The sequence below is a fragment of the Hippoglossus stenolepis genome, chromosome 13, assembly GCF_022539355.2.
Source record: "Hippoglossus stenolepis isolate QCI-W04-F060 chromosome 13, HSTE1.2, whole genome shotgun sequence".
In the NCBI taxonomy this organism is placed as follows: domain Eukaryota; kingdom Metazoa; phylum Chordata; class Actinopteri; order Pleuronectiformes; family Pleuronectidae; genus Hippoglossus; species Hippoglossus stenolepis.
In genome coordinates this window covers 18,233,636-18,250,064 of record NC_061495.1, presented here as the reverse complement: position 1 = coordinate 18,250,064, position 16,429 = coordinate 18,233,636, and the positions used below count along the sequence as shown (strand labels likewise).

General features: G+C 41.3%; 1 protein-coding gene across 14 annotated transcripts in view; it reads right to left on the bottom strand.

Moving 5' to 3' along the window:
* Positions 1–4,517: 4,517 nt before the first annotated feature.
* Positions 4,518–16,429, bottom strand: part of dachd (dachshund d) — a 93,775-nt gene continuing 81,863 nt past the window's right edge. For 6 of the 14 annotated variants that reach the window (XM_047342596.1, XM_047342592.1, XM_047342593.1 and 3 more), the window contains 5 exons: positions 15,743–15,888; positions 12,336–12,495; positions 11,438–11,596; positions 10,070–10,138; positions 4,518–6,140 (listed from right to left, as the gene is read on the bottom strand). In XM_047342596.1, coding sequence (XP_047198552.1) covers positions 6,103–6,140; positions 10,070–10,138; positions 11,438–11,596; positions 12,336–12,495; positions 15,743–15,888 — 572 coding nt within the window. In that variant the 3' untranslated portion in view covers positions 4,518–6,102. The remainder of the gene's footprint in view (positions 6,141–10,069; positions 10,139–11,437; positions 11,597–12,335; positions 12,496–15,742; positions 15,889–16,429) is intronic. The other 8 variants (XM_047342599.1, XM_047342600.1, XM_047342597.1 and 5 more) reach the window with 3 other exon arrangements.

Sequence of the window (16,429 nt, the reverse complement as noted above, 5' to 3'; positions counted from 1 at the left end):
GGGACGTGGCTCCATTTGGCCCCTGCTCTGTGTCCATAGCAGTCAGCGGGTAAATTGAAAAATCAATTCCAATTTAAATTATTGGAATAAAGAACTCCAGGAGCCAGAGATAAAAAAAAAGAAAAAAAAAGAAAAAGAAGAAAAAAAAGAAAAACCTTCTTCTTCTTCTAGATCCGCTTTAATTGGAAAGTCATTTCTTCAGGGTATTCTAATGGTTCTGAGGGAAGATTGCAAAATAAAGTTGATGAGCTGAAGTGAAGGGGGTTAATAGCGCAAGCTTGTGTTTGTGTGTGTTTGCCTGACCCTGTGTGTTTTCTTTGCTCTGCCACACTGTGCTCGTTCCTCCCCTCCCTCATGACAGAGGCGCCAAATGAAGACTAATCCAATGGGCTCACACACACTCAGACACACACTCCCTCACGCCTGTGGTCACTCGTCTCATCCATCTGCTATCTGGGGGAGTGTCGGGGGGGCTCCCGGGTCAAACTAAATTAACCATCCCTCGCTCACAATTGTAAAAATGTAATTGACTTAATATAACCAACCCTGGTGATTTGGATACTCCGGCTGTGAGTAATTTTGCGAGAGCTTACAGACGCCACCTCAGACGTGAAGCAGCTTCAAAGTCGAATGTTGCACTGGTGTATCACGCTTGAAGTGAGCTGTGAGGGGGCAGCAAATAAAACAAAAGGCAGTACAATTATTGTAGGTGTTATTATTCTGGTGTTTACTGTGATATTGCACAAATTAATTGTCATTTTAAATAACGAATAGTTTAAAATGATCGTAAAAAATTCAAAAAATGTCCCTCGGGAGGTGGTGAAGACCAAAACCAGAGCAAAAAGACAGTGGATATTGGACTCTGATTCATCAGGTGACCAGAAACACAACTGTAATCGATGTTGCCCTGAACATGTAAATATCCAACTGCCCCCTCCATCAACACCATAAATAAAAATGTCTCCAGAAAAGAACAAACCTCTAAAAATCCACTTGCTGTGCAGCTGGTGGGGAACAGAGTGGGACATTTAGCAGCTTAGGAAACAGACATTTCCCTCAGGAGGTGGTGGAGACCAAACTAGGAGCTAAAATACAATTAATATTGGATGTTTTGATTCATCAGATGTCCAAAAACACAACTGTAGTAGATGTTGCCCTTTTTCTATCAGACAGTTGAATATCCAACTGCCCCCATGTGGCCAAAAAATATATAAATCTATATTTTGACATATATATGAATTACCTAATGCCCAGCGTGTCTGCATATATTTCTGCACAGACCCTTATCACCTCCATCTTCCCTGCTGCTACACTATTATCACTTCAGTGTTGAGTGTAAGCTTTGAATTGGCATGTCCCCTCCCACAGGGATCATGATTACCAGCATATACCTCCATTAAATAAAAACTAATAATCACTTTAAACCTATTTCTTGTATCACATCAACAGTGTATCACGGTCAACACAATCAATCTACCTTTCTTCGGGCCGCTCTCATACCAACCTGATGGCAGACCTTTCTGTGCTGCCCTGTTGACATTAAAGCAACACTGTGCAGAGACATTTCCATTCAAGAAACTTGTTGACATAGTTATCAGACATCAAAGAGCCTTGTGTCATTTTGAAAAGGCCTCGCACGAGTAATGGAGATGTTAAAGGGCGTGTTGGCCCCAAATATCACAAAAGGATGAGAGGATATGAACACGCTTTGACTGGGGGACTGAAAGAGAGAACATGATGGGAAAAAAAGAGAAAACACTGAGATACATTCTCTGGAGAGAAAGAGAGAGAGAGAGGGGGAATCGCTCAGCTCCATTTCCGCCTAAGAAGCGCAAAGTTAAAAGGTGGCCCCTGTACAAATGAAACTCAATTTCACGCCACATTATCCCTCCCTGTTCTCTTTCCTGGCTTTCATTTTCATTAAGACCAGAGACAATCATAAATTAATAATTACTGCCGAATGTCTAAGCGCAGGCCGCAGTCCTATAGCCCTCCCCTCGCCTCTGTGGTCTTCCATGTTCACGCTTGCAAAATGTTAATTTAGGTAATGTGGCCTGGCCCTTGTCAGATAAAACTGTTTTGTAGTTTCGCTAATACATAATGGTCTATCTGATTAGGTGACATTAGTCCTATCTTTCAGACTATCAGCCGGCACCTTCCTAATGTCTCTCTGCAGACTCGGGGCACCACGGACTTATCAAGACATGCAGAATTACTGCTTTGCACTAAATGGCCGTTGCCTGGTCGTGATGATGAGCAGAGAATTAGCAGGGTCGGGGTTAACACTGCAGTTGACGCGATGCTGGCGTATAAATACAACTTCACTTCTCTCTTGTGAAACTTTTTTACCCTTAAAGTGTAAAAAAAAAAAAAAAAAGGAAAAAATCTGCAGAGTGTCGGGAGCACTTTTCTTCAGCTGGTCAAGCAAACACTACACAGCAACAAAGTGAGCAATGTGACATTAGGCAAAGAGTGAGAGGAGAGACGGGATCATGCGGAATAATCACATCTGGATGATGTCTTCATGAGCACATCTCCACGTCATGCCAAGTAAATAAAGCACACGGCTGCTGACGCTTTGAATATGCAATCAGGGCTGCACTTTCCACACCACAGCAAATGCAACAACACAGCTATAATGCACATTTGGTATTTAAAGTCTTTGTGCCTCATGGTCATATTTGTACTGAATTGAATTTATTACAAAATGTGCAGTGATATGAAACATGTAGCTGCGGGGCCTCTCCTCTCGGATGCCGGCGCAGGAAAAAAGGCATCAGATAGAGAAATAAACAGAATATCTGAGTAATGGCTGTGAACAGCTCACGTCTCACGAGCTCATTGGCTGTGAGCAGAGTGAGTCTTTCACTGCGGTGAGAGAGGAGGGACGATTGAGTCATTAAACGGATAAAGTGGACGAGATGTCAGAGTTTCTCTCGCTCCGGAGCGAGCTTGGATTTCAAGGAGGAGCAGCAACAGTCGGAGCGAGCGTGAACCCGACGGGCAGCGTGGCTTCGTGATTGATCGCCCAGTGTGTCATATTGTTCTTTCAAGGTTGATTGAAACTTTAACCTAATTTCCTTAATACAAAGAAGAAAAAAAGCTTGAAATATTTCAGGCCCTGGGTTTGTACAATGCAGCATTGAATTATGCAGCAATCAGTCAATTATTCATCTCGGTGGCTGTGTTATGGCCGTGCTTTAAAAAGCATGCAAAATGGGAATGGGCCAAGCATGCTGTGTCAACACATTTCCCTCAGAATTGCTTACTAGAGAAATTTGTCTCTCAATGTCGATTTCATATTTTATACGTGTTTCCAGAGCTGTACCTGTTACTGCTCTGAAATGATCCCTGCACATGACCATTGTGTATTTAGAGCAGAAATAAATAATGTTACTCAACAGTCATTATTAATAATCATTATGAGAAAAGAAGAAGTTTGTATTTGTAAGCTCCACAATAAAAGACAATGTCACATTTGAAAAAGAAGAAAATGAAAAATGCAACTCCCTCAAAGCCTGGGTGTATTTTTTTTTAAATAAACATTATGATGCATCACCCTGCATTGTGCACAACTGGTTAAACTGCAAGTGTTTATTTTATGGTGATATATTGTGAATTAGTGTCACACACTTGAAAGTACACATGAAATTATTAATTTACATTGAGCTTGGTCACCCGCTCATTTACACATTTCCCCCCCCCCACCAGGATTAGCCAATGCATTTAAACGTAACACACACTCACGCACTGAAGGAAAAACTCAAAGAAGACGTTCTCCTTTCAAGACACATACAATTTTTTTAAACTTCAATATAAATGGAAGAACAATATGCTCATTTGTTTTTCTACAGTACAATATACCTGTAATGTTTTAATTTTTTAAGCCATATATAAAACACAGAAATTTGTTAAAAGACTGAGGGCTGATATTAAAGGTCTCAAAATAAAACGCACACGCTGAAAACACAACAATTATTTTGAGTTGCAAAGAAAAGCAGTTGTTTCCATCACTCGCCTACATTTTGATCTTGAACTGTTATTCTCTGTTGCCTATGTGTCAGTGGCATAGAATAAATACAGAGATGGACGACGCCTCCCACTATCATGAAATGAAGCTAAAATATCCAACATTCATTTAGAATTTATTTGCAGCCAGTCTGCGAAGTAGAAATCGAGGGGTGGAGCCGTGGTGTTGAGTGCAGATGCATGCGCTCAACCAATCAGGAGTCATGTCGCTGCCACTTACTTTTATGGCATCAAATAACTGAAGTTACGGGAAAATTTGCACTGAACTAGAGTAGAGGCGGGGTTTAATGACTTATACTCCAGCCAGCCACCAGGGGGCTTCAGTTTTGGGGAGCTGTCATGTCGTCCATCTTTATATACGATCTGTAGTCAGTGGCTGTGCGTGAAATGTTACAATAAATCCAGTGTCATATGGGACGTCCACCTTTAAACCACAGTGTCATCGACATAGAAGTGTATTCAAGACCTCAGGCAACATTAACTCACAGTTTATCATCAACATGTTAACTTTTATTTGAATTTGAAATACAATGAAGAGATGATTCGAGAAGCTATATAAGTTATCAGTGACAACAGACCTAGACACTCCATTGAGAACAAAAAGAACAAACACATTGTGAACATGGGACACTCCTCCTCCTCTTCCTCTCCTGATTGTAACACATAAGGTCTAAACTGGTTTGCAGTTAAACGACTGACATCAGCTTATGTCTAGAGAATATACACAGGTGGTTCAGCACTGAAATTCAGAAGTCTTCAGGGAAAGTAACAAGAAAATCAAAACTTATCATGAGTTCTTCTTCTCGTCAGGATCTCGCCGCGCACTCTAAAAAAAGAAGAGTGTGTTTGTGGTGGCTCAACGGGGATTCGAGCGTCGTGGTTACTAAATGGCATCGAGATTGGAAACATTTGTGTCGTGACCGTTTGTTTCTGGAGCCGACACACGTGGTCATAATTAGTCCGGATCTTTTTTTTCTTTTTTTGTTTCTGTAAAAGTATCGAGAGGTGCTGTCTTTTGAGTGTGTCTCATGACAAATGTACAGTAAATTCCAAGAAATATTACCTCTGTTACAAAGATTACAGTACTATCGACAGCAAAAGTCTTTTGGAAAGTGAAATGTCTGATAGTTATGTTTTTCAAAATCCTGCGGGCTCGAGTGAGTCAACCCTAGTATTTGTTCAGCACAATATAGGATTTATTAAATATCATAATTCCAGGACAAACATTTACATGCCTGCATGCTTTCTCACCAAAATGGCAGCTATAGGAAAGAATGATGGCTCAGAAATAGAACAAAACAAAACTGTAGGTTTATATAAATGGTGGTATTGTTTGCCTAATAGCTCTACTGCATACACAATACCTCTTAACGTTATATACACATACCTCATCAATCCGCTGGGGTTCGATAGAGTGAGTTTTTCCTATCATTATCATCCGATCATGTATATACAACAATGGTAAAAAGGAAACTTGATTGTATTGTCATCTAATTTAGAAAACATTAAAATCAAAACATCAGTCTTCTCTTTTGATGAACACGTGGACAGATTCACACTTTTTTTTTTTTTCTCGCCCTCCGCAAGGTTCATCTCCACGCGTTGGCTTCTCAAAATTCAATTTGAAATACAAAACAAACCTTCAGTCGAATTTTCGTTTTTCGAAGCTTTCTCGCTGGCTGAGATACAGTATAAAAATCTTCAGTGCTGTGAATTTACGAGTTATTACCAACAGTGTACCATGGGTACATTTTTACTGTGCTCAATATATATGTTATCCTTCACGTTTGGCCAACCCGTCAAAACCTGCTTTATCAAACTATTTTGCGTCGGCCTCTGGTGGTGGAAAAAAGACTTCTTACTCTACATTCAGACACAACCTCCTCCAGCATTTGGGTGAACACAGCATTTCCATTGAACTCCTACAAGCAGCTTGACTTCTTTCCACTATTAAAATCAGCCTGGATAAGGGCCGTTGAGAATCTTCATGGGTTTTCTTTTTCTTTCTTTCTTTCTCCCTTTTTTTTTTTCATGAAATTTTTTTTTTGTTTCCTCCAGCTCCTCGCGGCCTTATCAGTACATCACTGTGGTTTTCAGGAACAGTCTTCCATCTGCAACAGAGGACACACAGGAGCCAGGGATTAGCCAACAGCGAACATCCTGCTGACGAAAACGCACCATTCAGGATGTGATTGTTGATGAAACGTAACTTTGAAATGTTGCCCTCTAGTCTTTCTATTTCAGCAGCGTTACTGCGGCTTCATAAACCAATTTAAGGATAAGATAAAGTTAGAGGCCGTGACAAATACGATTAAATATCACGTACGCCCATTTTCTTACTTACAAGATACACAGATTAGAAGAAAAAAAATTGTGCGTTATTTAATATTTTAATTCAAAGTTGCTTCACCGTTGTATTTAAGATCATATTCGGTGCATTAGGCAGGACATACACATATAATTACAGTGTAACATGCATATTTCATGACCAACAAAACACACAGTGTAAAAGCAGCTATGATAGGTATCAGATCTGTGTGGTGCACGTGTTTAAGACATCTCCACTGATACGCTTGTTCGAACATATTACTGCGCTGACGATGTAAAGCGCTCTCTAAGTGACATTTCCTGCTTGGAAATAGTGTTTATTGAAAACAGCAGACATTCCTCCGCTGCGTTATCTCCAGACACCTCCAACCTAACGAGCTTTGTCCATTTGCAGCGAAACGCTCTTGTCTGAGTGTTCGCCTGAGCGAGCAGCGCTGCTCCGACGCTGAGCTGGTAAAAGCATCTGTTAGGCACAGCTCAGGAGCATGTTTGACGTTTATTACCTTCACATTTCCTCTGCCGGAGAACGCTACAGTAAAGCCTCTAAAGAAGCGCACCTCTCTATGGCAGCGCGCCTAAATAATTCAACGTTAAAGAGAAACACACAGACACACAAAGACATTTAGCGGCGAGGAAGTTGTCGGACATGACACAAGCCGCGCAGGACATCGAGGAGGAGACGCTGGAGTCCTGTTCTGCAGAGATGTTGGAGAATACACCTGGTTTTCACTCTGAGGCAGTTACACACAGGAGCAACAGGATTCCTATTCTATCAACTTTCTTTTTGTGGTTGTCCACAATCTTTGTACTATCACTATCTTATCAATTAGTCCTTTTCTTCTCTTTAGCCTGTGTTTTATGTTTTGTGCACAGAGAGTGGAGACAACAAAGGCTTGGTCATGTTATGTGTGTGTGTGTGAGGAGGGGTGGGGGGTGGAGGGGTGGAGGGGCTGCACAAACACACAGGCTAATTACCCAGCACTGCCGTGGGTCTCGGAGGCATTGCACTCTGGCTGCCTCTATTCAAGCAGCAACCACTGAGTTCTGTGTAAAAGTCATTACGGCGTGAACGCACGGTGCTATAGCGCAGAGCCGGGATACACAACCTGACACACACGCACACGCACACACACACACACACACACACACACAAGCGCGCGCCTCTCTGGGCACGAGCAGAAGAAACATCACACGCTCACCTCACACCCTGTCTGCCTGCCCATCCTCACAGCTATAGGGGGTGTTAATGAAAACAAAGACTGTCTGATTATTTGAGGGCTGATGACAGCTAATGCGTTGTCGAGAGGATGTCGGATATTTGCGGCGTTTTACTTCTAATAGATGAAATCATCACGAAGGGCGGGGGACAAGTGAGGAGGCTCTGATAAGTGATTCTCGATCCATTTTCACATTTGCGCAAATGTTGACACGTCTGCACACAAATAGAAAAAACGGTGACGTCTTGATATACGCCGTTTTATGAAAGAGCGTCTCATTATAATATGCTCAAACTTTAGTATTTTTATATTCAAATCAAGATGAAAAGTTCATTAAAGAGAATAAATATTTCATTAGATGCTAAATAAAACAAAGGGAATTTTTGGCTTCTCTCAGCATAAAATTCCTTTGAAAGATTAATTAATACATGGAAATTATGCAAATTATGCCCATGCAAATATTTTATGAAGACAATTAAGGGATCCATTAATTACAGCCTTTTTTGCTTCAGTGACATTCATTCATTTAATTTTAATTTCACTTTAACTGTTTTGATGTTTAATCTTGCAACAAAGAACTTTATCTCTGTGCACAGGGTCGTGTAAACTTGCCGAACACATCGAGAGGGAAGCGGCAGGGAACCGGCGGAGATACTGGGGGAAGATATTGGCATGTGCACCGTTGCCAGGCAGTACTGGCGAGGTACAGTCCCAGTAGCTCGCCTGCCTGTGAAAAGAGCTACGTTCCCACTTGGACCCGATTCAAAACACTGCAAAAGCAATTAATAAACACAGACTGTGTTAATATCGCAGAATTAGAGAAGTGTGACAAAAGACAAATAGAAATAATTAGTTCTCTAAAATTATGCCCTCATTATTATTTTTCCCCCCCCCCACTCTCTCTCGCCGTTCGCCTCCCTGAGTTTGGAGTTGAGAATATACCCACACATTTCTCTCGGCTTTCATGCGAGTGATAGGCTTGTTTTTTTTCCCCCCTCCTGCTCGTGTAATTCATCAACATCATTTTTTGCCATTCGAGGTTAATTATACAGCGAGGCTTGCGGAGTAGAGCAGAGGAGACATGGGTGGCAGACAAATGCTTCTCTAATTGAACAAAAACACAAAGTGCAGCGTGTTATTCAGTTTCCTCCTTCATTCTGCTATTCCATGCAGTGATCACAGTGATTGAGAGAGCCCCAAATAAATGATCTGCTCTGGGGCTCACTGTTGCAAGCAGGGATCAAATATAAAAAGAGAAACACCAATTCTGCTCCATTTCAACCCAAACTTTACATTCAAACAGGACAATGGCTGCAGTAATCGGGAGTGTAAAGCGTTAACACATTCAACTTGATACAATTAGACTACAAAGAGCCAGCTCTTCATCATCTAAGTGTAAAACGCTCTGGTTAAATATACTAATTTGGTATGAAATAAGGGGCTATAATTACGCTGTATCTAGAAGTTATCTTTGTATTTAAATGATGACATATGGATTTCCTTTTTTTGGACATCAAACTCCTCTCAGATCCCTGCAGTGACTGAATGACATTTAATTAGGGAGGAGTCATCATTTCACTAAGTACGTTTTTCTTTCTTTTTTTACACACACACAAAAAAAAATCAGTTCAAGTAGACTAATCAAACATTAAAGAATTCAAAGGACCCAACTTATTCTTGCATAAAGATGAATATTTTTTCGCTCCCACTTTTCGCAGCAATTTACACGGAGCATTCTCCGCCAAGATAAATTGGGACCTCTCTCACCGATAAGAAGCGGTGGTGAGCGGACGCGGCCGAGGCGTATTAAAGGAAGACGTTCGAGCAATAATGAGGATATTCAACCTCTGCGAGGTGTCGTGTATCTGGGTAAACACAGATAGCAGACAGTCTACCGAGGTTATCACTACAGCGCCCTTCCCCAAACACATACTGCACCCCCAAGGCTAACAAACAAACAAACCATTAAAAATGTACAAGGCTTATTCATAAAATGGATTGATTTGCCCCGTTTATTACTATCAAAGGGGGGATTCCACTGCTTTTTGTGGTTTTATGACTCATTAATGCTTCCCGGGCTGTAAACAAACCACTTCCTTCATTCTTTCTTTCTCTGCATCCTTCTTCCTCTAGTTGTTACACTGTTTTACTCACTGCATTGTGCATCGTTTTTTTTTTTGAATAAAAGTATATCTGTTTCCTGAAGGAATCTCAGCCTCTAAAAAGTCAGGTAAAAGAATAATATTATTTCTACAGAAAACCAATGATCTTGACCCAGTGCTGTGGCCCAGATGGTGAGCTGTATGCCTGAACAGCAGGCACAGAAACACTAATGTTCATAAACTGAAGCAGTGTGTGTGTGTGTCTGTGTGTCGATGTGAGTGTGTGTGTGTGAGAGAGGGGGGGGGAGAACCAGAAGAGAGAGAGAGAGAGCGAGCAAGAAGGAGAGCCAGAGAAAGAGAGAGAGATTTATTGTCTCATCTGAGCCCCTGTACCTTGTATTGTCCTTTCAGCATCTGTTCTTCCACTGCTGCGGTCACTCTCCATCTCAGGGGTCAGAGAGTCTGGGAGAAGAGAGGGATCACCGCCGTTAAACATCCCTGACATCCACCTATCACAACGCCTGCTTCACAGCATCGTTCATTCAAAACAAGACGCTGCGAGCTACATCTCCTTCTCACGTGTGTGCTGGATGGAGAGCGCCGTTATTATCAGTGGTGATAAAAACAACCCTCATATCTGTACAGACTTTGGAATAATTATCTCTTAAGAGCAGTGAACCGTGCATTCTATTGTTTGATTAAATAAAAGTACAGATGTGTTGGTGGTTAAAGGTGTCGATAGTAAAATTGGTTCGATATAGTCATATTGGGATTTTGTAACTGGCCTGATTACTCCACACTGTGTTGTATAATGTTGATGAACTACAGTAATAAAGAGTAGGGTTAGTAGTAAAAAATACATGTAGACCAAAATTATATGCACAACCAACTAATATGTTGAAAATAAAACACAATTTGACAGCAGCACATTTAGTTTGACGAACGTGTTATCTGAAAGTATCTCAGTAACAGTAGAGATCTCATCTTGTTTTCTATGTAAATCCTGAACTATGCAACAAACTCGTGCTGTTAGATTAAAATCATGAATTTAATTACTCTCTACCTCGAACTGTTAAATGAAGTCTTGTAAATATGTATGTTATGACGACACTCTGCACCCGACGTAGCAATATCTTACTAAGTAGATGGTAATATGTGCAGATTACAGCTGAAATCAAGAATCAGTTAATCGATTATAAGTAAAATTACTGAGGTGGCAGCTATTTTGAACATGGATTAATTGTTTACATGTCAATCAACCTCTGGTTCGTGCTTCTCAAATGTAAAGATTTTTTTTTTTTAATGTAATTTGTAACTAAATATCTTCAGATTTTGTTGGCGGGACAAAACAAGATGTCACGTTCTTTTCACTAATTGAAGACACAGACTAAATGATAAGTTAATTAATCGAGAACATATTCAGCAGATGAATTGATTATAAAACACGATTATTAGTTGCAGCCTCTGAGCACAGACTGAGAATTTTAGATATGCATAAATCAGCATTAATGTGCTTACCTCTGCCATAAATATTAAGTAAATACGATATGGTTAAAGATGTGAGCTAATTTATTAACACCATTTGTAAAATAATTCTGTTTTTGAGGATAAAGTCCTCTGAGGAATCCCAGTAGTTCCTTCAGGTAACATCGATCTCCTGAACAATCATATGAGTTGAACACATTTTGCCCTTTGTCCTCATTTGTCACACCGAAAACCCACAAGACGTTTTTGATGGGGAAGAAATAGCAAGTGTCTCACTGTGGAGCGTCTGACCGTTGAGTGAACGCATGCTGTCAGAGGGCGACGGCTGCTTCAGGGTCTGCTCAGCCACCTCTCTCCTCTTGGACTCGTACTCCAGAGCTTCTTGGAGTTTCCTCTTCGCCTTCTTCTCCTTCTTGAGACGCTTCTGGACGATCGCTGACGTGAGAAAAGACCACGGTTTTGAGAAATGAGGTCTGGGGCAGATTAGAGGAGACTTCTTTTGACTGAAATCTGATTATTGCAGATATAATCACCTCATTAAAAAATAAAAAATATCATACTGATATATAAAAAAAATGGTAAATATTTTATCATATATAAAGATCTTCCCCTTAACGGAGAATCATAGCAAATACTGACTGCGGCTTCGCAAACCGCTGGAGGGAATTAAAGCAAATTGAAAAATTTATTGGGATATTTTTCATGAATTTTTCTCATTAAACATAAACGGCACAGTTAGCGTATGAATCTGATGCATTTAACATGAGAGCCAGAGTGAGTTTCTCTAAGTGTGATGTGTATTTCCAATTATGTTAACTGACTATTAGAAAGAAAACCCGGCGCTAAGCAGATTATGTGCAACCGAAGAAGTAGACGACGACTCGTGTCACAGTTTCAATAACGTCAACATTAAACATGCAGAGCCGTGTGCGTGCACTCAACAACTATCACGTCTGCATGTGCAAAGGCCTATGAAGTCTGCGAAAATACACACGTTAACGCCTGCCCACACACACACACACACACACACACACACACACACACACACACACACACACACACACACACACACACACACACACACACACACACACACACACACACACACACACACACACACACACACACACACACACACGGCTGCTGGCAGGTTGGATTCAGTGCCAGGCGGTACCTCTGTTCTTCTGCTCCATGGCGAGCTGCTTCTCCAGAGTCTCCCTGAGCTCCCGCTCTCTGAACAGCTCCATCTTCAGCTCCGTCTTCTCCAGCTGCACCTGCTTCTCCTGAGCCCGTGCGTTGTCAATTGCCACTTTGAGCAGGCCCTGTGCACACACATGAACACACACACAGATACACACACACACATGAATATATAAACACACACACACACAGTGATGTAGAGGAGATGGGAGTGCAGGGTAAGAGAGGGTGATGTGGGCTATTTAAGGGCATGAACGATGAAGTGACAGCAAACCACAGTGAGGGAGAATCACAGCGGTTCCACTGTCCACAGTGGTGGAGCAGAACAGGAGGCTGAGCTGACCGCTGCTACATGGTTCCTTTCATCTTCCTCTATTAACACCTCTGCTGGTCGATTTACCAGTGAACATGTCACTGTCTTTTAGCTGCTCCACAGCTCGCACAAGGTTCAGGACCATGAACGTTCGTCAGGTTTTTTGTGATAATAATTCCTAAAATAATGAGAAATTACAGCATTAAAATAAGAGTGCTGGATACGTCTGGAACCTTGTGGTCAACGCTGGGAAATACAAGTGGAGATAGACATAGCATGCTGGAGTGATATAGGAACCAACCGGAAAATAAGCATTGCTTTGTTACCTCGGCCAAGGAGGTTACGTTTCTATGTTAGTTGGTTTGTATGTTTGTTTGTGCACAAGAACACACAAAAACTACTGAATGGATTTTCACTTGGTGGAAGGGATGTGGTTCGGGTCACATAAGAGCCCATTCGATTTTAGCACAGATCTGGATCACGGGTGAATTTTTTTCCCCACTTTCTTAAACATTTTGACATTTGATTTCTCAGACAATATTCCAAGGATCTTGATGAAGGGAATCACCCGTAGGGAGTGTGTGAAGTTGATGCATGATTGATTGAATTTAAGGGGACCGTTGGGCCTTGGCAGAGGTGTGTGTTCTACTGAGCGCCATTTCTGGTTTGTTGGTTGGTTTGTTTGCTTGTTTGTCTGCTGGATTACAGGTTGGTGAAAGGATAAGAGAAGGGCCAAGAAAGAACCCTTTGGAATGTTGGCACAGATCTGGACAAAGGGGCAAATGTATCTCTTTCTTCAACATTGCAAGTTAGAGCACTTTTTGACATCTTCACCAGTTTCTCAGGATGTAATTTATTGATCTTAGTGATAAATACTCTACATCCAAACATAATTAAGGGATTGATATCTTTGACTTTTTGCAATGTGGTGCAGATCCAAGTAAAAAACTGGTTCCAATGGGTTTTTATACTGTTCAATAAGGGGACTGTTGAGGTATGTGCTCTGCTAAGAGCAATTTTTCTTGGGCAGTAAAAGGAAACACAGTTCAGCACCTTCAAATTAAAACTGGAAATAGATGAAATAACGTTCGGACAAAGCTCCAGTCTGTTAAGTAGAGTGTAAAAGGTTTATATGGGCTAAGTCAGCTTCTTCACACTCCATTGTAGCTCCTTATATTTCTTACTGATCTCCTTCACTGCTGACAACTGTAACTGGATGAGTATAAAAACACAGTATCTGTCTCTGTGGCATTTTTCATGCTCCTCACAGAGGCAGGAATGAATAATATGAATGACAAGTATCTCATCATGTATCAATTACATCACTGCCATTCCAAATACACTCCTGACAGTCCTAAACTGAAGGATGTGTGAGCTTTACAGTACCACGGCCGTTTTCATCACAATTATTCCCCATCCACACGCAATCACATCAAATGCGCTGGGCTATATCTTACTAATTGTTGATTCTTTTGACCCCAATTTATTCTAAGTTGCTTTATCTTAATTTTCTGCTTGGTTTCATTTTGTTGATTTCTATATAAATATTCAAGGCAAAGATCATTATCAGAAATGACTCGGTGGAGGGGTGGGAGCTCGTGACGGGTTTACTTGTGACTTTCTAATTATCACACGGAGCCAAAGGAAAAGCAGGACTCTGATGCCAACGGTCCAAGTGCAATGAGAAGGGCAGCAGTGTACACACATCATTACACTCTGACAGAAGGCAAATACATTCATCTTTCTGACAGAGGGCGTTTGTGATGGAGCCTTTAAGTGGCAATCTTGATATATTTCACTTGAATAAATGTCTGTTAAGTCGCTATCTGTCGCTGAATGAGGTAACACAGTGGTGATTGAGCCTATGGCTCGCTGATGAAAATACTGCAACAGTTATATATTTGCAGGGGAGTAATGGAACAAGAAGGAGCAGCCACAGTGAGACGTTAGAGGACGAGCTGCAGGCGACAGGCTGCACACCTCCAACATCTCAGCGAGGAAAGCGGCTCCTTTAACTGTGTCCTGCTGTTCGCAGAAAATCACATCACAGTTGCTCACGGAATGATGCAAAAAGCCAATTATTGCTCGACTTCTTTATCAAAATGACATTAGTTTGTTTTACTGTCCTCAGAATTATGTGAGCTGTAGTAAAAATCTGCATGTGCTGTTACCACCAGTAACTCCAGGAATCACCACATCAACAAGGACTGAAATATTTGAGATTTTCAGTTAATGACAGTCTGAGTAGATGGGTATTATTGGGGTATGTATATATATATATAAAATTTGTGAATGTGTCCTTACATGCACGTTTAGTATCTCAGTGGGAGAACGTGTACAATTGCCATTTTTTCTGAAGTTAAAAAGCTCTTATAGACCATCATGACAATGACTTTAACCTACACAATTAAAGTTTAAAACTGAAGACAAACTATGGTGGTGGTCATTGCATATACAGAACGGTGGTAACTTTTATATTTTTAACTGGTTCCTTATTTACTGAATACAAAATTATCAATGGATTACAAAATGACACATATGAGTATATGTCTGGCTCTGGCACATCTATGATGACGGTGTGGTTAAGGTTATGGCAACTAAAACGACTTTAAAGTTTGACCAAAAAGTAAATCTAGCTATTTGTGGAGCTTTCAACCACAATCCAAAGAAAGTTTCAATAGATGGAATTAATCGTTGATGAAAACAGTGGAGACAAAATGCTAAAACGCAGATGTCTTTTTTGTCATAATCCCATTTCCGAAGTCAAAAATGGATTCATAGGCTGTTTTTTGGGGTAATGCTTGGAAACAGCGATGACACTAATTGAAATTTCACCATTATGGTTTAAGAAAACCAATCTTGACTTTTGGTGGGAGTCAGAACGTACACATCTTTCAATGTATGTGAATTTGTCCAGACCTCCTTGAGGTGGATGGAGACCTGGACACATGAGGTTGAAGGGGAATCGGTTCAACTGTCTGCTCCACCAGAAGCTGATGCCAACAGTGTATTTTGAAGGAGGTTGTATCATAAGGTCTAAACTCTGTGACTCATTCACTTGACAATACCTGTATGTTTGTGAGTAGGGTCTCTATTGATGACAAACCATCTGGGAAGAGGAATGGTGAGGGGAAGCCAGGAGGTAGAGCCTGTCCAGCCAACGACAACCTCTCGTAGCTGTCTCTTGCTGTTGGGGTGCACATCAGGTTGTCCTCTGCAGAGAAAACAGAAGCATTGACAATTACTCAAAATGTTTTTATTAATGCAACTGTAAATGAGCAAAGTAGAATATGTGAGCAGTTTGTGGTCGTGCTGACACATATTGACCCAGTGGCACCAACTGGGTCTGTATTGATCTCCAGCAGCCAATCCCTGCCCTCCCTTTTATTTTCAAACATGGTGCACAAGCAGGGTCTAAATGTGGGGTTAAACAATATCAACCAGGAAATAAATCCAGCTTCATTTAAGAGATGTCACGTGGACTCCAAAATCAGAAGCAGGCCTGCAGTTTCGACCCCAGAGGCTCAGGCTTCCTTTGTGTATGCACGCACGAGTGCCTGTCAAACCTAAGATGACATCATACTCCATTCATCACCGGCAGAGGGGTAGGGCCCTGCCATCTGCTGTCCAGCCTCCTCTCCAGGCCTCAGAGGAGGGAAGAGGAGCAGGAGAGGGAGGGAGGGAAAGCAGGAGGCGAGCCCGGCAGACGCAGATACAGCCTGGTCAAACTAAAACAGTGTGTCAGACACTGGCGT